This window comes from Elgaria multicarinata, chromosome 2 (genome assembly GCF_023053635.1).
Source record: "Elgaria multicarinata webbii isolate HBS135686 ecotype San Diego chromosome 2, rElgMul1.1.pri, whole genome shotgun sequence".
In the NCBI taxonomy this organism is placed as follows: domain Eukaryota; kingdom Metazoa; phylum Chordata; class Lepidosauria; order Squamata; family Anguidae; genus Elgaria; species Elgaria multicarinata.
Genome location: NC_086172.1, coordinates 137,923,894 through 137,947,012, shown reverse-complemented (window position 1 = coordinate 137,947,012; position 23,119 = coordinate 137,923,894). Strand labels below are relative to the sequence as shown.

Sequence of the window (23,119 nt, the reverse complement as noted above, 5' to 3'; positions counted from 1 at the left end):
TTTCCTGATTCTGCTTGCAGAAGTAGTCCTGTCAGCAGCATAGCACCATTGGATTCAACCCAATGAAATCATTTTATATTCAATTATTTGAATGCCCATAGTTCCAGGATGTTTTTATGTTTTTGTTTTTGTGGCAATAAGGTTACCTGTTGTCATCAGTACACTTGAATGTTAGGTAAAACAGTATACATCTTGATCTGTAATGTCAACTGTTGCCAAACAAAATTTTATGTTCACCCATGGCCACAGGTGCCTGCTATCTCTTCCTCATGATAGACAGATAAAGCGTTTCAAAAGGCACTGCAGCTGTTTTTTTTTACTTTTTTCTTGCAGGAAACAGCAGTCCCTGGAAAATGCTACTCTGTGCACGAGCACATTTTCTCTCTCTTTCAGCAGTTATGACCATTAACTACAGGATCACTAGCTATGGTGTGGTCTCAGATACCTTGTGGTTTCTTTTCTTTCTTTTAAGTGATGCAAGAAATCATAGATTCCTTGACATCATATCTATCCCAGTGAAGTTACTGTGGTATAATAATTTTATAAGCACCTACATGAAAGTGGAATAATTAATAGCAGGTAATGTCAAAGCAGTGTATTTCTTTACTTTAATAAAGTAACAACATTATAAAAGGAGTGTTCCATCTTTCAATTTAAGGCTTTCTACCTAGATTGCATCCTTTTTTGGAAGTTCAAGGAATGATAACTAGCAGGACTATTGTAAGACAGGTATGCAATGGAATCTGCTAGAAGCAGCAGTACCTATCCACCTCAGTACCTATCTTTCTCAGTCAACTCTTTCAGGCTCTTGAAACTTTTCCACACCCAGCTTTATTCCTTCATTCACCATAGCATTCATGTATCTTTCCTGCCAACAGCACACAAACCCTTTTGTCCCTACACCCTACATGTAAGTGCCCGATTTAAGCTGGGCCCAAACAGAAGTAAGCCAACAAGGTTAGTTCTAATGCAATGTCAGAAGGCAGTCCAGGTCTGAGCAGGCAGAGTCCAAGCAGAGAAGAAGGTAGCCAATTCCAAAGGCAAAATCTGAAGACCACTCAAGGCACCAGTGAAGAGAGCTAACTTGCGAAAGACTACACAAACTGATGCACAGACAGTGTTCCAGCAACTCCCGCCTTCAGAGTGAGGCTTTTAAGCTTGAGCTCTCTCACCAAGGACCCAGCTGCAGATAATTCCAGTTACTCTGGAAAAGAACCTTGTCATGTGGAGAGCCTTGCTCAAGAGTTGCCCTTTACTCTCAATGAGCTATCTTTTGTAACAGATACCTGACCATCATCTTTGCCTGTATCACTAGATACTAGCATTCTTGGAGGCTAGGCAGTAGTTTGAAGCTGGATCCTACACCTGTTTAGGCTGGTGAACCCATTGCTGTCTCCCCTGAAGGCCCAGGATCTTCTTAGCCAGTCCCAGGGGCACTGAAGCACTCTGTTCCCCAGATAGGAATAGAGGGTTCTAGGGGGTTCATAGGGGGCTCTAGATGGTCCACCAAGGTTTCCTCCAGGGGATTCATAACACTAAGTCCCCCCAACCCTTTTTCCATAGCTCCTCCTTTCTCTTCTCTGTACTTTCTGTGTTCATTGTCCATCTAATCCTTTAAGTTCTTTTTGTTCTATGTTCTGCCAATTGTGTGTCATTTTCTTCCATCTTAGCAACCATCCCTCCATTGAGCTTTTGAACCTTCAATCTTTAGGTATCACTACTGTCTGTAACTTCTTTTCAACATAACACAGGATCTATGGAGAAGAACTTTAGAAGGGCTTAATAATCAACCTTCACGATCTTTACAGAACTTGTGCTTGCAAATGTTATGTTCCTGATCTTAAGAAGTTAGGGTGGTAGTGAACTTTTCATGACATTCGTGACATCACAGCAGTTCAGCCAGTGCATAAGAAGTCAAAAGAGACAGCTAACTATTCTCCTATATTCATCATACCTTGCTCATTTCTGAGCACTACAGTTCAAGGACAGTGTTAACAACTGGAGGATTACTCTCGTGTATGTCACAAATGGGAAACTTCTGGCCCACAAACTGAATTCAGGTGACCAGGCCTCACCATCTACTCAGTGAAGGCCTTAGGTGAGGCCCCTTCCGCTCCCTGAAGCCTCTTCTCATATCAATATACCTTCAGTTTCTGCCTTTTCCTGTTATTCTAGACTGAAAAGTTATAGAATCATAGAATCATTATGCTTTCTTTTGGTTGCTTTCAGTTGGAGCCATGCAAGCCATCATTGGTCTGTTTGCTTTCTGGCTGTAATTAAATACAAAGCTTTTTGCTTTGTTTCTTGCAACATATTCCTATACGTGTCTCCTCAGAAGAAAGCCCCAGTAAGTTCAATGGAGCTTAGTTCTGAGTAAGTAGGTATAGGGCTGCAGCTTAAATAGCTAAAATTTAAACAGGAAGATGAGTCAGACACTGATATCTGAGGGCTGTTTCATATTCTACAGCTGCCACACTGGTATGCACCCAGAAATGCTTCTGTAAACTGGCAGTCTCAAGGACTGTAACCATTGCAAACTGCCTGTCATGTGGACCAATCATTGCTGGAAGTAGTTTTACTTTAGACATCCATTGATACATTTTTCTAAAATATTTATATTCCCTTTTATCAAACTTCTATTGCTATTATTTTAGATACATCAAAATACTCAAAATATTTAAGAATTATGTTTTAATTAAAATAATAATATTGAAAGTTGAATGGTGGCTGTCTCACTTGAATTATGCTAAAAACTGATAGTTGTGGTCAAACCAAGTTGCAGAGCTGTACATATAGATTTCAACAATTCGGTTGTGCAAGCGGCCCCTGATACTTGTGCAATGGCAATTTAGAACTTTCGTGAACAAGTCTTGAAACAAGTGGAAACATTTGTTTCTGGAAGGGGGCAAGTCGTGTAGCTCCTTTTTGCAGGGCCGGCCGCATGCAGCCGGTCACCATTGGATAGTGCCCAAATATTAACACACTGTGAATATATTATAGATTCTTTAACAGCTTTTCTTGATTCTTTAACAGCTTTTCTTGTTAACATCAATGGTAAATATATTGCTGAAGTTCTATTGTGATGTTTTTAATTGAAATTTTATCCATGACATAATTGATAATTACATATTTCATAAATCAATTGCGTTAAAGAAAAATCAATAAATATTTTTGCAATTTATTGCTTTCAAATTTTGAATAATACATGAACCACTAAATTTATGTGGAGTCAGCTCTATAGGGTGAAAATTAAGAAGAAATAAAGAAGGGGAATATGAATTTCACTCTTCCAAGCCTTTTTAAAATCAGAATAGTGGTTAAATAGTACATCTGCTCATTGAACTTGCTGGAATTTGTGTTTGCTTTTACTAGTCTTTACTTTCCCCAAGAAACAAGTATGGGAAAGAAAATATTCATTCGGTCAGTGTATTTTTATTATTTTGTGAGTTTACCATCTTAATTTTAAGCCATTAATTTGTTTTACTTGCATATGCATGCATACTTACATGCATTAGTTATTGCTTGATTGGCATTAAATTCCATTAAGTTCCAATGAGAAAGATAAATTCAATTCTCAGGCTTTTTCTGTTTAATTTTCTATTGCATTACATTTGTTTAATTTTTTTTAACTGTTCAGTCTAAGGCTTGTTGAGGTTGATTTGCTCCTGAACTGCTTTGTTCCCAGACATTGCCATCATCCCCAACTACCACCAAGTCCTCTCCATCTGATCCCATGACCACCTCCAGAGCTAATCAGGTACAGTATCATTCTATCATATACACCATACTTTTCACGAGTGGCAGCTTTCAAACTGGAGAAAAAGATATGGTGGGTTAAGGTTTTATTTTTTCATTTGCATATATACACCCATAATCATGGATATTTAATGCTGATGCATAAGTAGTATTATTTTTAACTGAGTAAATGAAATAAATTATGAAACTTTGTACTTGAAGATAGTTGTACATACTTTTTATTTTTATCAACACAGTGTCCTATACTTACCTGGTTGCAATCCAAATAGCCTTTGTGGGATACACGGGGCTTGCTTCTGCTTACTGGACTCTCCCTCTTCTTCTCCAACATGCACTTCTTCCCCAACAGCAGCATTGACCGATTGCTGAAATGTCCTGAATTGGCCATGGCTGTTCAGGGAGCTTCTGTCAGAAAAGGATGATGGAAAACCTCCAGAGCATATATAAAGCTCAGCATGCAGGCCTTTGGGAGTGTATAGGTTTTATTATTTTTCACAATATGGGAAGAGCCTGTGCTTGGTACAATAAAGTTTATGCTTAATTTGTAAGTAATAACAGAATTATTCCAGTTAACATGGCGGGGGGGGGGGTTACAAGCAATTATGACATTGCTCCATTTTTAAAGCAAGTTTACAGTCTTACCTTTTATAAAACTATACTACATTCGTTAAAAATGTTTATTTTATTTAGTAATTAATTAACAGATGCCCGTATGGATTTATGTAATATAGGTTTTATGTAATATAGCCAACATTTAATGATTTATAGAGTAAAATAAATTTACTACTTTTAACCGAAGCAGCCAAGTTATAATAATTTTGTAATCTAGTTTTGTTTAATTCACAATATTTTCTATACTGAGTAAGCTCATAAGTTATTTTATTTATTTTTTCTTCTGTGCAAACTGGAATAACATTTAGAATTAAATGAGTTGGGTGAAAGTCATTATTCTGCATACAGAAGGTGCATTTTGCTTACAGCAGGTCTGTTGTATATCTCCATCTGGAACATTGTAAGAAAAAAGTGAAACTAAACCCAAAGAAGTCCTTCAACTTCTGCAAGTAGAACTAAAGAGAACTGCTAAGAGAACTATATGTTTAGAACAGCATGATTAGCTACTTTATTTATTTTATGAGGATTTTGATAGATATATGAACATTTTAAATGAACCACTTTGAATTGTGAATACTTGTGCTTCTCCATATTAAGAGACAGTATAATTTGATAATCGTGGAGACAAAAAAAATGGGTTAGATGGATGCAGCTCTGATCCAGTAAGCCAATTCTTAATTGCTTTTAATGTGATAACCATTAAGCACGAATCTCTCTGTAAATATCTAATAATATGGTGTTGGGACCATACCTCTTTGTGAATGGAAGAGTTTCTTTGGTTTTCAGAGGAAGCTACGATCCAACAAAGGCTCCCTAATGGAAAAAAGGATGTGGAACAGTGATTTTTGCAGATCCCTCCTTCTTCTTGTAGCCCCCATCAGTGTATTCCATGCTGCTCTGTAGACTTAGAGGGAACAAGGGTCTGCAGAGAGAGAAGGAATCTGAAAAAGCCACTGCCCTGCCACCTTCCTTCAGTAGAACTCCACTGAGCACATGTCTGGATCCAACCCAAAGATCTGTACAGTTAAGTACTATAATATTGTCAGAAAAAAGTGCCCTACAAGAAAGAAACGTGGTCTGATCAAGGAATCCTATTTTTAGTTCCATCTGATTTGGAATACTTGGTATATCCATTTCTACATTAGAACTGAGTTAATAAAATTATACTTGACAAAATGATAGTTTGTGCCTCTCATGAGCATGCCCAATAGTTTTGCACTCTGTATCTCAATATCTGTACAAGATTCTAACAAATATGAGCTAATATACCTTTATTTGAATTTTGTATTTTGTGTTTCCTTCAAAATAAGAATTTGTGTATGTAGTATCCAGAACTACAGCTTAGCTTTTGTTTGTTTTAATGTATTTGAATTGCTTTTTCCCTGTAGTGTACGTAGGGATGGATGAATCTTTACATTTCAGTTCTCATTTTTACAATTTTAAGTTTGGTTTGTCCTGAACATTGAGATTGGTGTGTGTGTGTGTGTGTGTGTGTGTGTGTGTTTTAAAAAAGTCAGCATGAAAATTTATACATTTTTTTGTGAACACTTCTCTTAATACATACATTTTTGTATGCAATTTTGATTAAAAAACAATTTTCCACATGCAGTTTTCCTAATATATTGCATTTCTGAATTTTATTTTCATGAATGTGCAGTTTTATGTGTGCACTTTCCCCCAATAATCACAATTTTGTAAAATAAAAAATTGATTCAAGAACTCCATTAAAAAATTTGGAGAAGTGCAAATTTTGAAAGATGAGTGAGTTTCAGTTCATATATTGCTTCAATGGTTTGAAATTAGAATGAATTTCTTCCCATCTGTACATCTATCTATTAAGATAATTTCAACTTATTTTTGAAATTTATCTCTTTAGGACACTATTTTACAAGTCAAAATGAAGAAAGATATTCAAATCTTAAATGGGCTTCTAAAGATTTGTGTGCATCTTTTCATAGGTATATTGCTCTAATTTAGTTTATTCCCCATAGTATTTCTGTCTTAGAGACTATCTAGTTGAGCAGGAAACCTACAATTAAGGTTTTGCTATTAATTCTGGTGATAGGTGAAGTGGCTGGCAATTGATTCTTCACCATAGCTATGATTAACATTCAGCACCATCATATTGACAAGCAACTGCACCGCAGCTGTCATGTGAAAATAGATTCCAGTCTGATAGTTTTCAGAAACAGCTGTATTTATTTATTTATTGCATTTATATACCGCCCCATAGCCGAAGCTCTCTGGGTGGTTTACAAAAGTTTAAAACAGTAAACATTAAAAACAAATATACAAAGTTTAAAAACAAAAAAGCATAAAAACAACAGTATCATTATAAAAGCAGCTATTCTGGGGTCCGTTAAAAACAAACAAACTCAACTCATGTTGTTAAATGCTGTTAAATGCCTGGGATAGGCATTTTTTGGATAGATATATGTATTGCTTTCCTATTTGCTCAAAAAAAGAAATCTTGCCTTTCAGTAGCACTCAAAGTAGTAGAAATGAATAAAATTCAGAACCAAAGCCATACCTTGAATTTTATTCTAAGCACACAATATGGTAACTTTATTGTATAGTATGTATAATATTCAAGCTATTTCAAACTCTCGTTTAACAGAAGAAATCACATTTGGAAAACAGAGGCAGTGGTACTGCTCCTTGTCACTAGCCTTAAACTATACAAGACAGCCTTTGCTGTTATTATTACTGTTATTAATAATATTTCTTTTTTACCACTTAATATATTAAAATCCTTAAGCAGTTCGCATCCAAATACAACATAACAATGTAGAAATGAGACGCAAATAATAAATAATTAAAAACATTAACATTTAAAAACATTGCAACATCATCATAATAAAATAGGATGGTAACAGAGACCCTCATAGTTCAGGGCAAGCCTGTGTGAATGTGTATTTTCAAGAGGTATTTAAAACTTACCACCATTTCTAACTCTCAAAGCACACATGGGACATTGATCCAAAGGGTGAGTGCCATCACTGATGAGGAAGTTCACTTATGTACTGCTACCTGGCAGCATTCCATTAGCTATGGAATGATCACTAATGCCTCAGAAGATTTCAGGGGTCAGCTGGATATATATAAGGGAAGAGTGTCAGTGAGGTATCATGGTCCCAAGCTGTTTATGGCTTTGTTTGTCAAATGCTGTCCAAGTGCTCTCAGTAAATTATTATTATCAGCTGTAACCCTGACTTCACTTTTTCCCATTACCAGTGAATTTAGTGAGTTATGCAGCCCATATCTTGTTTACAGACATTGGTTTGTTCATGCTGGTTTGTTCTCCTAATCAGAACAAGAAATATGAATTATTTGTATTACAGCAGCCCTGCTTCAAGTACTTTCTTTTGAAGATCAATGGGCACGCATTGTAGCAGCAAATCTGATCTGTGTTGTATATTTCTTTCAGATTTAACTTTCAGTTAAAATATATTTTTATGTTTATTTTATTTTAGTTAGCAGCAAATGGTGATGTAATGTAATGAGTAGGACAACACTGTCACCATTGAGCAGACATCCTGTGCCCTTACCTTGGGGAGACAAGAGGCAGCAGTGGAAGTAGGGGAAGGAGAAAATTGCATGGCACAGATGTTCAGTTGCTGTATGACTAGGAGCATCCAGAGCAGGTTATTGATATGATGATGATGATGATGATTGATTGATTGATTTACAAAAAGGCTATCAAGGTGGTGTCTGGCATTCCAAGCCACATCTGTATCATGCTGTCTTCAGCCTCCCTCTGCGTCCAATGTCACATTGTGCATCCTGCCAGTAAAACGAGATATATAACTTTCAGTGGTGGTAGTTTCTTCCTACTCATCATACTACCTTATGACAGCTTAGAGGACTATTTCTGGTATTACCAGCCCACTACCATACTTAAGGAATTTTCTTTCTTACCCTGTACCCTTAAGTATCCCAAAGTAACCTTGTTGCTGCCGAGAAAGCTGCCAACTCTAATCACATGGGAACTGACCTCATCCAAGCCACACTAGATAGGAAACAATGACCTGGTTCCCACTTAAAGTGGCAATTTCTGTTTTGTTTAACTCAGGAATAGTTGAAAGTATTGCTTAAGGAACTATGACTGTATAGTTTTCCTCTAACAGATCTGAAAATTCTGGTTAATTATTCAAAGTATTTCCCCCATTCTTCAGCCAAAAAGGCTCCTGGTGCAGTTTTGCATATAATAAGTAAAACATGACAGTCTCTGCCTACTTCTCAAAACAACAACACACAAGCAAAAGGGAATGGGAAGGGAAGATGAAAGCATAAGTTTATATTAAAATGCAGACTGAGCAAAATTCTCACTCATCTCTGCTCGAATCAACATCCAGACATGGGAAGGCTTCCTGGCTTCACAGCTCTCCACATTCCCAAAGCAATATTTCCACTGGTAGCAACGTCAGCAACAGGAAAGAGAAGATGTTATTTTTCAGTAGGTCTTGAAAGACCCATGAGCCAGCAGCATGTCAATGCAATGAAGAGGGAGGGAAGAGGAAGAAGAAGAAACCATCCATACTTTCCGCTGCTGCTACTGCAGTTGTCCCCACGTGCAGTTAAGTAAAGAGAAGGATATGGGATGGGTGCTGTCTTATCATTTCCTTTGCCCCACAGATTGCTTCTGGAATAGACTTGCAGACAGGGTTGATCTGGTGGACATTGTTTACTTGGACTTCCAAAAGACTTTTGATAAAGTCCCTCACCAAAGACTCCTGAGCAAACTTAGCAGTCATGGAATAAGGGGAGAGGTCCTCTTATGGATCAGCAACTGGTTAAAGAACAGAAAGCAGAGAGTAGGAATAAATGGTCAGTTCTCCCAGGGAAGTAATCTGTATTGTGACCAATTCTTTTCAACTTGTTCATAAACGATCTGGAATTAGGAGTGAGCAATGAAGTGGTCAAGTTTGCCATTGACACCAAATTATTTAATATGGTTAAAACAAAAAGGGATTGGGAGGCGCTTCAAAAGGATCTGTCCAAGCTGGGAGATGCATGCTGGGACAAAAAAATCCAACTTAAAATATAACTTAATGGGATCTGAGCTGGCAGTGACCACCAAGAAAGAAATCTTGGGGTTGTGGTGGACAGCTTGATGAAAATTTCAACGCAGTGTGTGGCTGCTGTAAAGAAGGCAAACTCCATGTTAGGCATTATTAGAAAAGGAAATGAGAATAACACTGCCAGTATCATACTGCCTTTATACAAATCAATGGTGTGACCACACTTAGATTCAGGACAGATAAAAGGAAGTACTTCTTCACACAGCACATAGTTAAGCCATGGATTAGCTACCACAAGGTATGACCACCAATTTGGATGGCTTTAAAAGGGGGCTGGATAAATCCCTGAAGGAGAAGGCTATCAATGGCTACCAGTCCTGATGGCTAAGTGCAACCTCCAGTATCTGAGGCAGTAAGCCTGTATACACTAGTTGTTGGAGAACATGGGGGTGTTGTTATACCATGTCCTGCTTGTGGTTCCCTGGTCAACAGCTGGTTGGCCACTGTGTGAACACAGTGCTGGCTCTTCTTATGTTCTTATGAAATAAAACATATTTTCTAAAGGTATTAGGAAAAATTTCCAAGTCAATCAGAGGAGAACTTTGAGATGTTTGCTTATCTCCAGTGAGTTCTTTCTTACCAAGAAAGATTAAAAGGAGTGTGAGGTCAACTTTCAAGCATTCTAAATGCCAGTTGCATCAGTAATTCTTACACACTACTTACTGGAAGACCTCAAAACAAATTTTCATCAGTGCTAACCACCACTTCACTCTGCAGGAAGGATGATTTAACCAGAATGTGCATGGTGATCCAGCTGGTAGTCCATATCCTGTTGTACTTGGCTTTAATAAAAGTTCTGGGGAAAATACTCCAGTAGATGTTCAGCTCCACTTGTTGCACCTGTCAGTCATGGGATATTGCTGTGTAATCTTCCTAGAGAAGGAATATATATTATTTTGTCCGTATTAAACGTTATTGCTTATGTGTTACTTACATCTTCTAGTTGTGTCTATCCATGCTGTCTTATTATACCTTTGATTCAAAAAGAACAGTGTGATTGTTACCACCACCACCAATCCAGCAAGACCATAGTCACCAAATGTTCTAATCTTAAACTGCCATGAACATGAATGTGACCTTAAACCTATTGTTGTTCTATCTAGCCTAGTATTACCTACTCTGTTCTGACTGGCAGTGACTCTTAAGGGTCACAGGCAGAGATGTTCCCCATCCCTATTACCTGAAATCTTTAACTAGAGATACTAAGAATTGAACCTGGGAACTTTTTCATGCTCGACATGTGCCCACCACCAAAATATGGCCCTCCCCTGGTATGGGAGTACCTGTAACTATTAGTACTTGTGATTTCTCTGATCCTTTCCTTATATGGGTAAACCCACCTGACTCTGGTTTGGGACTGGAAAGAGCTTTGACACAGCTAGCTCTAGCAGCCATTGAATTATCTTATTTGTTCTCCAGCCCTAAAGAATACTCCTAATCATCCTTCAGCTCTGGGAGTTTTCACCTGAGTTACTTTTCTTCTCTACCAGATACTGTACTATAGATACTCCTATACTAGGGAAGGGACATAGTTTGGTGGTAGAGCACATGCTGAGCATGAAGAAGGTTCAGGTTCAATTCTGACTATCTCCAGTTAAAGATTTCTGGTAACAGGGATGGGGAACATCTCTGCCTTCATCCCTTAAGAGACACTGCCTATCAAGGTATTCTCTACCCCGTTCTAAGTTATAAACCTTCTTAACAACGTCTAGGGAGGGGAGATGGGCGCCCTACCAAGCAGTGAAAATATTGGACCAATGTGATCTAACCCCTTATATTAGACCTGGGGAAACTGTGGTCCTCCAGATGTTGAAGTACAACTCCCGTCATTCCTTGCCATTGACCATGCTGGCTAAGGCTGATCTGGATTGGAGCCCAAAAACCATCTAGAGGTCCACAAGTTCCTCAATCCTGCATTATATGTATATAAGCAAGGCTGCCTACAAAATACTTCTGGCATGAAAGACAAATGCTGTCTCCTTTGTCTAGTTAGCATAGCTGGGGAAACATGATTTGAGACCTTCACTTATGTATGTACGTGCTTTGCACTAGGAGGAGACGTTCATAGTAATTAATCACTGAAAATGTTTCAGAACAGTATGTTTGCTTCAACATCAGTTAAACCAGCTCATCTTATTTCTTTAATTACTCTTTGATACGATCTATGTAAAGAAATGTGAGTGACTACTTCCATGAAGAAAAAAGCCACTATATTTACAAAAAATAAACCACAGTATACTTATTCAAGAATTACATTTTTTAGTCTCTGTCAGAGTTAAATAATTGAAATAATAATAATAATAATAATAATAATAATAATAATAATAATAATAATAATAATTTATTACCCACCTCTCCCTCTGGATCGAGGCAGGGAACAACATAAAATACAAAATACTATAAAATACATAAAACTGATTAAAACTTTGTACTTGTGTAGAAAGCCCTAAACAACTTGGGACCAGGATACCTGAGAGAGCGCCTTCTTCCCTAATAACCTGCCTAGTCACTGAGGTCATCTGAGGGTATGCTCCTGGTGGTTCCACATAGACCCGTCCTCCAATTGGAATCCACCAGGGGAAGAACAGTGTGGTAGCCCCCCCCCCCTATGGAATTCCCAGCCTCTGGAGGTCAGGAAGGCGCCAACTTTGTATTCCTTTTGGCGCCTCCTGAAAATGTCATTATTCCAGGAAGCCTTTCCTTGATGATCAGCCATTTTTGCTTCTTTTAAAATCTATTTTAAAGTGTTTTATTCTGTTTTTATTTTATTTTGTACACTGCTCCAAAATTTTGAATGGGGAGCGGTATATAAATATTGTAAATAAATAAAAATAAAATGAAATAAATAAAACGTATACAAACTAATACATTATTAAAATAACAGCCAGCGAGACATCTTAAAATTCAACTGGGTAGGAAAAGATCACCCTTTATTGCTCTTTTATATTCAGAAAGACTGTTGAGTTGGCGGATGTTCATAGAAAGCCTGGATTAATACATGCAACAAAATGATGATACTGTAGGTGCTGTGGCACTTCAGACTGCACAGAGCTTTAGCTGTTGGGCGCTATAGAAACGTAACAAACAAAATGATTATTCTGAAATTTCGATTAGCACCAGATACTCCCTTTTCTGGGGGATCTATTATGGTCTGCCGCTGAGGCTGATGGATTCCTGAGAACACTGGGACTTTCCATCTGACATGGCTGGTGCTGTCAAGGCCGTAGTGACTGCAGATATGGAGTTGCCTTGGAAAGTTGATGCAATCACTCCTAAATTCCCTCTTCCATTGTGCAGAGCCTCATCTGTTATTGGGTTTACTGGAGGGGCTAAGTCTGACGAAGAAGACAGGCTGACAGCTAAAAAGAAAAGGGAATAAAACTGTATGTGAATACAAACAAACAAAAGCATGAAATTATCAAATCTAATCTATGGTGTTGGTGAGGGCACTGAATATTTTTTCTACTTTTGTTCAACCAAGGTTAACTTGAATTAAAGCAACATCCTTTTTTAAAAAAATCAGACATCCCATAATGAAGACACCATTGCTTAACCCAGGAGTAATTTATTAAAAAGAATTAAAGACATACATTCAAGAGACTAGACCATAGAAATAGGCTTTTTAAAGGATCACTATCCTTTTGTACAGAATTCGAGTTCTAATGATTAAAACGGACACATTGAAAGCAATGGTTTGGTGTAACTGACTAGTGGAGGGGGGAAGAAGTTTGGGGCTGTGCAGAGATGGGGGGAATGGATCTCGGGACTGGCAGTGGAAGGAAATAGAGGCCGGTAGCAAAGTTGGTGAATGGAGAGAGAGGCCTCTAGCAAGTTGCCTATCCTGCAGAAAGAAGCGGGGAAGGTTGACTGGGTGATGACAGAAGAGAAGAGAAGGGGAAACCTGGTAAGATAGTAGACTTGTTTTGGGAAAAGTTAGTAAGGAGTTGTTTACTTCTCCATAGCTGCATAGTCTGGGGTGTGATGAAGTTGGAGATTGTGGGGTGCCCCTTTGGCAAAGAAAGAGGAAGAAGAGGGAATTCCGCAAAAATCCTCTTGTGAGAAAGAATGAGGCTTCTCTTGGTTCAAAGAGATCCCTACTTTTGGGCTGTCTAGGAGCTGGTTATATGCCCCCCCCCCCCCAATTTAGTTTAATCTTTAAAAGTTAAACAATAGCCATAATCCTTAAACAATGGTTTATTGAAATGCTGTTTAGAAATCAAACTTTTCCTTCCTTTAGGCTCAGACAAACAGGTAAACATTAACATCTGATGAGTAGATTTCCTGGTGACTCTTGGGGTGATATTTTGAAGACTTGATGTAAATTGAAGATAGGATTAAAGGAGGGTAGGAAGTCAAGGAGTCAAATCTGAAGAGTCTTGGTCATGCCGTGGGGTAAGGGGGATTGACAGCTTTGTATCATGTACACCATTCTGCTTTGGATGTCAAGTCTGGTCCTTCGAGTAGCAGATTTTTCCTATGCTTTCTCAAGCTGAAATGAAACCTTCCTTTTTATGTCAAAATTAGCAGAATATTGGCTTGTCTGGCAACAGCCCAGGGAGGTCATCTAGTTCAGCCCTCTGCTCAATGTGGGATCTGAAATGCAGGATGCAGCTACAGCATCCCTGACAGATGACTGTCCAGTCTCTCCCAAGGCAGTCTATTCTACTGTCAAATAATTCTCATTAGGAAGTTTCTCTAATGCTCAGCCAAAAACTGCTTTCCTGTGACTTTGACTGTTGGTTCCAATAGTGCCTCTGAGCAACAGAGGATAAGTCTGATGCATCTCCTGAATTTGTACTTGAAGACCAGTACAAATAGAAAAGGTAACCAAAATTATCAGGGAGTTGGACTGCAAAGACTAAACCGTTTGGTTATCAATGCCTACCCCACCACCCCTGGCAATCTCATAGGGGGTGGGGGAAAGCACTAGGATGATGTGGAGAAGGCAAAGGACATCTTGCCCTAGCATCCCTCAAACTTGGCACCAGTCCTAATCGGTTTTATTGCCACTCGTGTCAGACTGCTTTGTATTTTGCATTGTTTTATTGCCTTGCTGTATTTAGTCATACTCCATTTCATGTTTGTCATGGATAAATGAAATAAAAGTGGGATATAATTGTTATTATTATTACCATTCATAATAATCCATACAAACATAAGTGGCAGTCATAGGCACATCCAGTACTAGTACTATAGCTGTCAGGTTTTCAAGTTGGAGAAGATATGAGGGATTTTATTTATACAAAGCTTCCCAAACTGATCACAGTGGACCATCAAGAGTTCTTCCCTGAAGGTCAGACTGTAGAAGGTCCCTCACAACTCAGAAAGGTCCAACTGGCTCATACTGTGCAGATGGATTGGTGGAAGAAAAGTGTTTCTTGCTATCATCGCCATCAAAGAAGTAGGCCCTAAAATGAGTTTAGTGTATGTGATATAGTACACATTCTAATAAATAATGTACAACTTTGATTATAATGTAAGATTGTTTGAACATCGTTTATTTTTCCACTTCATTCTAGTGACTGAAATTATTTTGTCTTCAACATGTGGGAAAATTTCATTCATCCAGTACAGGTCTGCAATATGGTATTAAAATTGGCCTGAGATAGATTTAACAGAATTTTCTAGCTGAAACCAACATGATTGACTCTGTTGCTTCACTTAAGAAAAATACTAAAAGTGATTATTGTAGACTATTGTAGATTATTTTAGACATAAGCTCTCTTTATCTCTCTAGAAATCTAGACAGGCAATCCAGAGTCAACGTAATTACTTCTGTACACCTAAGGAAATTTGGGGTTCAGTTTCTCAAATACCATCTCACTTCCAAAACCACAAGACAAATTGCTTTTGAAATTGTTGTGAGTTTTCAAACCATGGCATGGGGGTATGCATGCTTCAGAGGATGTTTCTTTTAATCCCATGGTGTGCACAAGTTCTTGGATATGTCTCAAGTAGCTCCTTACATCAATGCCTAAGCCTTCTCATATGGCTCCTAATAAGGAGCCATATGTCTGCCTAGGCTACAAAAATCTCAATATTTTTTTAATTGCACCCTAGCTAAGCTTTATAGTATAACTGTACATAAAGATGTATAGTGATAAAGATTTATTTTCCCTTTTACATACCAAACAAACACTGAACAGTTACTTGGCCATTGGCAGCTATGAAAAAGTGTGAACATAGCCAGAGATGTATTGAAAATTTTCTGCATCCTACCACCTGGTGTAATGGGCAAGCTGCTTTGCCAATTAAAATGACTTGCCTATTCAGCCAAGGGATCGGCTACAGTAAAAACATTCAAATTTTCCTTGCCCACTTGGAGTGCAGCCTTGTAATATACCTATGAAAAAATCTGTGGTATAATCAGAAACATGGAAATTTCTGTCATTTAAATAAATTCAGCTGCTCTGTTATAAGTATTAATAACATGGGGTTTTTACACATCTAATTGCATGTTTCTTCTGCTGAGAATCTACCAAGAAAAAGACATTAGCAATCCTGATGTTAGGAAACCTTTAAATTGTTCATAATTAATGATGTGCAACAAATAAATGATATAAGACTCAGTTGGCTCATGCACACATTGTTGAAGCAGATAATCACTTCACAGGAGAACAAATGGTGTCAGAACCAGCATCCTGCTCAGAACACTTTTTACTATTAACCCACTAATTCTACCATTGCTTGCTTTACTGTCCCATCAGATCTTCCAGCACTTTATTGTCCCATCAGATCTTCTAGCATTTCAGAGATAGGCCAACTGAATTAAGAAATTCATTTATGGATATTGGTTTTCACAATTATAATTATTTGCTGATCTGCAGATTCAATTCCTTGAACAGAATGTGTAGGGTTAAAATGTATTTTGTTGAAGCTGCGTTTTAGGCAGAGTACCTTTCCAATTAAGTTTCTTAAGAGGCAGGTTGACCAAAGAAAGGCTGTTACCTTTTTTCTTTTTTTACTGGCCCTGTGTCTGTATTTTTAATAGCTTAACACAGTAGTGTACCAAATAAAGCTTTTCCCCTTCATTATCTGCATGTTGATAAAAGCTAGACTTGCTTAATTCAAAACCCTATACAAAACAAAAGGGGTTACCTTTCTCAAATGACTTTCAAATGAACTTTTAGAGCTAAGAGAGCAAGTCCATACATTCCCAAAATTGAAGGGAAAATTCACAGTGGGTTCCACACTTTACCTGGTTGACACAATAGGAGTAATATATCTGCAGCAAGTATATAGAGTGTAAGAATATAATTGCATCTTTAACACTCCTGTATCTGGAAACTTTGGCCAAGTGTACATGAGAAGGTGATGCTGCAGCTTGTTGTCCACATTTTTGTGCTTATAGCAGGAGACTCCAGGCTAACATCAGTCTGCTGCGTTAAGTTTGGAGCTACTTCACCACCAAAGGGAATGGTTCAGTGACAAATTTAGTTTAGCTGTACCTAGCTGCAAAGCTGAGCCTTTTTGTAAGCCTATGCGGCAGGGTCTTGCTATTTACTGTGTAATCTGTACAGCACCATGTACATTGATGGTGCTATATAAATAAATAATAATAATAATACACACATCAAAAATTTCAAAAATAGTAGTACCTGCAATTTCAGTTTTCAGAAAATTTCAAAAACCTTGCTGTTCACAGCCATGCAATACTACAATGAAGCAGTAAGTCTCCTTCATCCACTGTTTCATCATCATAAATGTTCAAAACACTCTGTAATAGGAACTTACCAAATTGTATCAATACAGTGCATAGTCTTAAGTCCAAAACTGTGAACATGTGCAAGGTTCATGTCCCCAGTTCAGAACATTTTATTTATTCTTTAGTAATACATGGATTTTTCTCAATCCAAACAAAGTTGCAATATAGTAACATATCTATATTTTTCATCCCTAGCTTGTGCACCATATATAGTGTCACTTCTGACAATTTCAAATCATTTTCTTTAGCATAGTATTTCAGTTATCGAAAGGTATTAAATCCTATTTTTCTTCCCAGTTGGTGCAGACCAGTTATATCAAAAGCTTGTTCACACAACTGATTAAAACATTGTGCTGTGCTATTTTAATGTTAACACAACTTTCCTCAATGGTCCACAAAAATAATTTTCAGTCAGAAGCCAAAATGGTCAATCCATTCCTATTATGGAGTATAGTGCCAATGTTGTCTTCACGTTGGTGTCACGTGTGTGTGTGTGTGTGTGTGTGTGTGTGTGTGTGTGTCAGCTTTGTCTCACTCACCTCACTAACTGATCTTACGCATGTTTTCCCAGAAGTAAGTCCCACTGTGTTAAATTGGGCTTGCTTTCTTATCAGTGTGTTTAGTATTGCAGAATACATCTTTTCTTTTTTGCAATAAAACATCTGAATGAATGACAGATTTATGAGGTAGAGGAAAAGAATAGAAGAGAGAGAGAATTAAAAAAAGGGAGGAGCTAATGAAACGGGGTGCCTTAAAAGCCCACATGGCCTAAGGACAGGGAGTTGAATGTTGTTGGCAGGGGGAATGGAGAAAGAAAAGAGGGCTTAGCAAGCAAGTACCTTTCCAATTAAGTTTCTTAAGAGGCAGGTTGACCAAAGAAAGGCTGTTACCTTCTTCTTTTTTACCGGCCCTGTGTCTGTATTTTCAATAGCTTAACACAGTAGTGTACCAAATAAAGCTTTCCCCCTTCATTATCTGCATATTGATAAAAGCTAGACTTGCTTAATTTCTGGATGTTACTCTTTAAATGAGATGGCAACCTGAGAGGGAAGAAAAGGGGCCTAGCGAACAATGGAAAGACAGGAACCCGAAGGAAAAGTAGAGGTTACAGCAACTTGAAATCCATACAGTAGCATTTTTCAGTGTGTTACCTTATTTCCATACCTAAACATAAAATTAAACCAATGATAGATGACTTCTGTAGTCTCAAGAGACACTCTACTCCTGAACTATTCTCTAGAGAATTGTTGGGTTCCATAATAAAATTAGTTCCATCTTTCTTCAGGCAAAGAAGATTTTCTGGCTAAAAAGCAGGGTAAAATGCTATAAAGAATAACGTATTTATACCTACACAATACATTTAAAAATCCAAGAGATTAATATTTCATTAAAACGTGATATCTCGTCTCACAACTTCAAAATATTCTTGGTAGGGAGACCAAGGCCCAATCTACACCAAGCAGGATACAACACTTTAAAAACGTTTTGAAAACAGTATATGTAATGTGTCCTGGGCCTGAACAGTTGTCATAACCATTATAAACTGTTATAAGCAGTAGTGTAGATCCTGCCCAAGAAAAATTGACCATGCCTGAATTACTGCCATGTACATTGATCCTAGGACTCCAACAAGAGCTTAGGTCAGACTGCACTTCCAGAGGAAGGACAGTGGATGCCTTATATACCATATATAGCTTTCTGCCCACCCCAGCCAAAAGAGATGGCCTTTCCATAATCCTTTCAGTGAGAAGATAAACCCCTGGCAGAACCTGCATTTCCCCAGCCTCACAAAAGCCTGAGTCTACAAAATCATGCAAGGGCACTTTAACAGTCCAACCAGCTCCTCCAGAGGTGATGAAGTTGACCACACTTCAAACTGTAGCTACCTACATTAGGATTTAGTTGGCTTTAACTTGCTGTTGAGGCAACATCTTTGTATGGTTCTAGTTGGAGAGCTCCATCCAAGAAAGCTCATTCTGAACTATCCTGTTTTATTTGCTCTTTATACAAGAGGGCTTCTGCCTTCATTTAGCACATGCAATACGTAGCTTGACTGAATTGTATTTACCTGACACAACCTCATTGGCCTAGACATGAGTATTCTAAGTAGACTGGACTCCCCTTGCTCAGATCCATCCCTGTCAGATGTTGTTGACTTTCCCTGCAAGCCTCAAGTAACTGCAGAATGACGTAATTACAGAACACTCCTATGGGAAGGAGGAATCAGTCCTATGGGAAGGGGAAGAGAGTGCATGGGGAAGGAATTGCCACTTCCAGAGTTGGTAGGCAGAGAAGGAAAATCCTTTTTTTCAGCCCCACCCCCTGCCATTGACACTAATGGGAAGGAAAATCAGTACATCAGCTCCAGGATTGGCATAGCTGTGGGTGTGGGTATTGAGAAAATGAGAGGACTTTGGATTCTGCTCGGAAAACACCACTGGTGTTACATCTATGCCAATAAAGCTTTCTCAGGGGTGTAAGTGTTGTCCCTCTGGTGGACTGACACATCTGCAACATCCTACAGTTGGTCAGAGGCCAGCCTAAATATTCGTTTTAATGAAATTATGCTTTTATGCTAAACTTAATATCTTGTCATGCTAATTGTAATGCAGCCACACGTAGAGAGTTTGCTTTTTGAAATAGATTTATTGTAAAATTGATCTGAAATTAATGCCATTCCTGGAGAGATTGATTAGTGAAGCTGAACAGAATTCATTGCAGAACTTTTACAGACCACTGTATGTTTGCAGCTAATGATGCAGGAAATTTATTAATGACAAGATTTGGGGGGGAGGGAGTATTTTAAGATGTGTGAGGGGATCCCAAGGAGCAAGTATATAAATATAAAAGCAAAAATATATTGTGTATAATCCAGCAATTTTCTTGAAGCACAGGACTCTAGGCACTTTTGAAATGAGGCACACAGTCCATTAAACTCTCAGTTAAGTGGGTGCAGCAGCTTCCTGATGAGGAAAGGCTAAAATGTTTGGGCCTTTTATTTTAGAAAAAAGTCATAGATACACAGAATTTTCCCCATCTTTATCATAATGCTGGAACGTGTATCACACAAATGTTGATTGGCAATGGGTTTATTACAACACTTAATTAACATATGGAATTTATTAGCTTAGATTGCTTTTTAAAATGATTAGACAATTCTATGGGGTATAGGTCTATCAACGGCTATAGGCCAGGATAGCTAAATGACCTTCCATGTTCCGAAGCAATGCACTTCTGAGTACCAGATGCTAGCGACAAATGACAGGAAAAGGTGATCACCTTCCATCTGGCTGGCTGATTTGGAAACAGAATATTAGACCAGATTGACTTTTACTCTGATCCAGCTAAAAAGTTTATATATTCTTAAAGATGCATCCTATCAAGTTTCTATACTGAGGCCTTTGCTAGACCTGCCGGCTTATCCCGGCAGGGAGGCGGGGCCAAGGTGCGCTAACGTTAGCGCGCCTCGCCCAGGGTTCCACACGCCGGACGCGCAGGGACGACGCAAGCCCTGCAGCGTCCGGCATTTTTATTTTTAGTTTAGTTTAAAGGGGCCGCGTGCGGCCCGAAGACTCCGGTAAGGTAAGGGGTTTTTTTTAAACGGGGGGGGGGGAGGATGGCAAGGGGGGAGGGCAAGGGGGGAGGGCGGGTGAGAGAGCACCACGTGCCGCCGCCCGAGCAAGCAGGCGAGCGGCGCTTGCCCGGGCAAGGCCTGGCATGGGGCGGCATTGCCCGGGCAAGCGCCGCTCGCCTGCTTGCTCGGGCAATGGCACTTGCCCAGGCAATGCCGCCCCATGCCAGCCCTTGCCCAGGCAAGCGCCGCTCGCCTGCTTCCTCGGGCAGCGGCGCGCGGCGCTCTCTCTGTCACCCGCCCTCCCCCCTTGCCACCCCCCCCTGCCATCCTTCCTGCCCCTCTCTTCCCCCCCCCCGGCCGATGGGCACAGCGCTTGTATGAGTGCTGTGCCAGGTCCGTGGCTCCGAGTAGCGAGTAGCCGCAAAAAGTCACGGAAGTAGCTAGACTTCCCCCGGCCTGAGGCCGGAGCTGGGGAAAAGGCGCACCATAAGCGACTTTGCTTATGGCGCGTTGGAGGAGGCCTCACTGCGGCCTGCCGCCGGATTCCCCTGTGCGTCATCTGGACGCACAGCAGGGAAACCGGGTCTGAAGGCGCGCTAAGGCCTCGTCTAGGAAGGCCCTGAGTATATTGCAAGTGTATATGTTGCTTTATATGTTTGTTAGTACTCCAGTTCTACAGTTATAATTCCAAGCAAATTTTCAAACAGGTGGTGAACTAGAATTTTTTGAAAACCAGTCCTTGCCTGTGACAGTTACTTGACAAAACCAGTAATAGAAGAAGTATGTTGTATACTTTGTCAACTGGGTACATGGTTGGTGGGAAATACTTTCAAACAGCTAACTATCATATTCTGACAATCCTATTCCTTTTAGAATGCTTTGAAATATTTTATTACTAACATCTTTATTTGAAATATTATCTCATTTACAACCCTGAACCTACTGTCAGTAATATTAAATGCCCAAATTAATATGCATGTATTTGAGAGCAATACTGATGACTTTACATTGTGAGTAGATTTATGAGTATTTAATCTATAAATAATTTATAATTTAAGATTGCACTTTTGTCCTACAAGCAGTCAATCCTTTACAATATAAATTTGCAATTCAAAGGTAATTCTCATGTTCCAACTCTTGTTACATCTTCCAAATCTTGGATAAGGTTGGATCCAGTCTTAGTCATCCTTTGAGCAGACCCACTGAAGTGACTGAGAGTTATTTTAGTCATGACTAAAATCCCATTGATTTCAGTGGTTCTATTCCAAGGATGATGCCTGATGAGGGGTTTTATCGTGCAATCAGCCTGCCTCTTTCATGGAATTTTACAGTGAGGTGCATGCCATTATTTTTTCATTTGTAATCCTCCCATGTTTTTCCACTACTACTTCCATCTGCTTTCTTACTGCAAATAAAAAACAAAGAAACAAACAAAAACCACCACTTTTTGAGAACAAGACAGATTAGCTGCACGTTGTCTTTTGATTGGGAGTGCTAGGAGTGACCTGTCTGGAAACACCCTAAATCTGGATCCAGTTCAGAGTATCTGGAAACACATTAACTCTGTATCCAATAGTGGGCTCTTTTTAATTGCTTTTATGATGATAAAATTTCCAGCTTAGTAGTTAAAATCTCAAACAATAATGTACCTTTTCTTTTTAACAAGAAAATGTCTTACAAAGACAACATTCTAAATAAAACTGAGCTAAAAATGTGTAAACATAGTTATTTAGTTGTGATGGGTGTCTAAATGAAAAGTTTTGCAAAATTACCCCTTGCCCTATGTGTTTCCCCCACATACATACACATGGTGATGTCATTATGGTGATGCTCACACACTATGGTGCTGTTGAATACCTTTAACAACTTTACAGGAACAGGAAGCTCTGCTTTTGCATCAGCATAACATTACACACCTAATGAGACTCACTATATGATCATGCCTGAAGCCAAATCAGAGTGACTTGTGGGAAAAACAGAGGAGGGAAATGGCACTCAGAATCTGCAGGACTTGTTGTTGCCATTGGTGTTAGCATAACCAGAAAGTCGAGCATATACTTTAACACTGACCACAAAATTGTTGAAATAGCCCCTCACCCAACTTCCAGCCTGCAACAGGGAACATTTTGTATCATTTCCAGGCCTAAATTTAGCAATATGAACCTTTGAAGATTCAAGTGGAGATAAAATACCTCTTTTTCTTTTTAATAAGGTTGGATCAAGTCTTAGTCATCCTTTGAGCAGACCCACTGAAGTGACTGAGAGTTAATTTAGTCATGACTAAAGTCCCATTCTGCACCACTAGTGTGGAATGCTGCAGCAGATCAGCTGTTGTCAGGAGCTGCCCCTTTTTAGCATACAACTCCTTTGCTGAGGGAACTGCATTGGCTG

The 23,119-nt window shown here is 38.9% G+C and overlaps 1 protein-coding gene across 3 annotated transcripts in view; it reads left to right on the top strand.

Moving 5' to 3' along the window:
- Window positions 1–23,119, top strand: part of NOVA1 (NOVA alternative splicing regulator 1) — a 190,577-nt gene that overhangs the window by 148,631 nt on the left and 18,827 nt on the right. For 2 of the 3 annotated variants that reach the window (XM_063117761.1, XM_063117763.1), the window contains exon 4: window positions 3,686–3,757. The exons of the other annotated variant lie outside the window; for it this stretch is intronic. In XM_063117761.1, coding sequence (XP_062973831.1) covers window positions 3,686–3,757 — 72 coding nt within the window. The remainder of the gene's footprint in view (window positions 1–3,685; window positions 3,758–23,119) is intronic. 3 annotated transcript variants of the gene reach the window in all.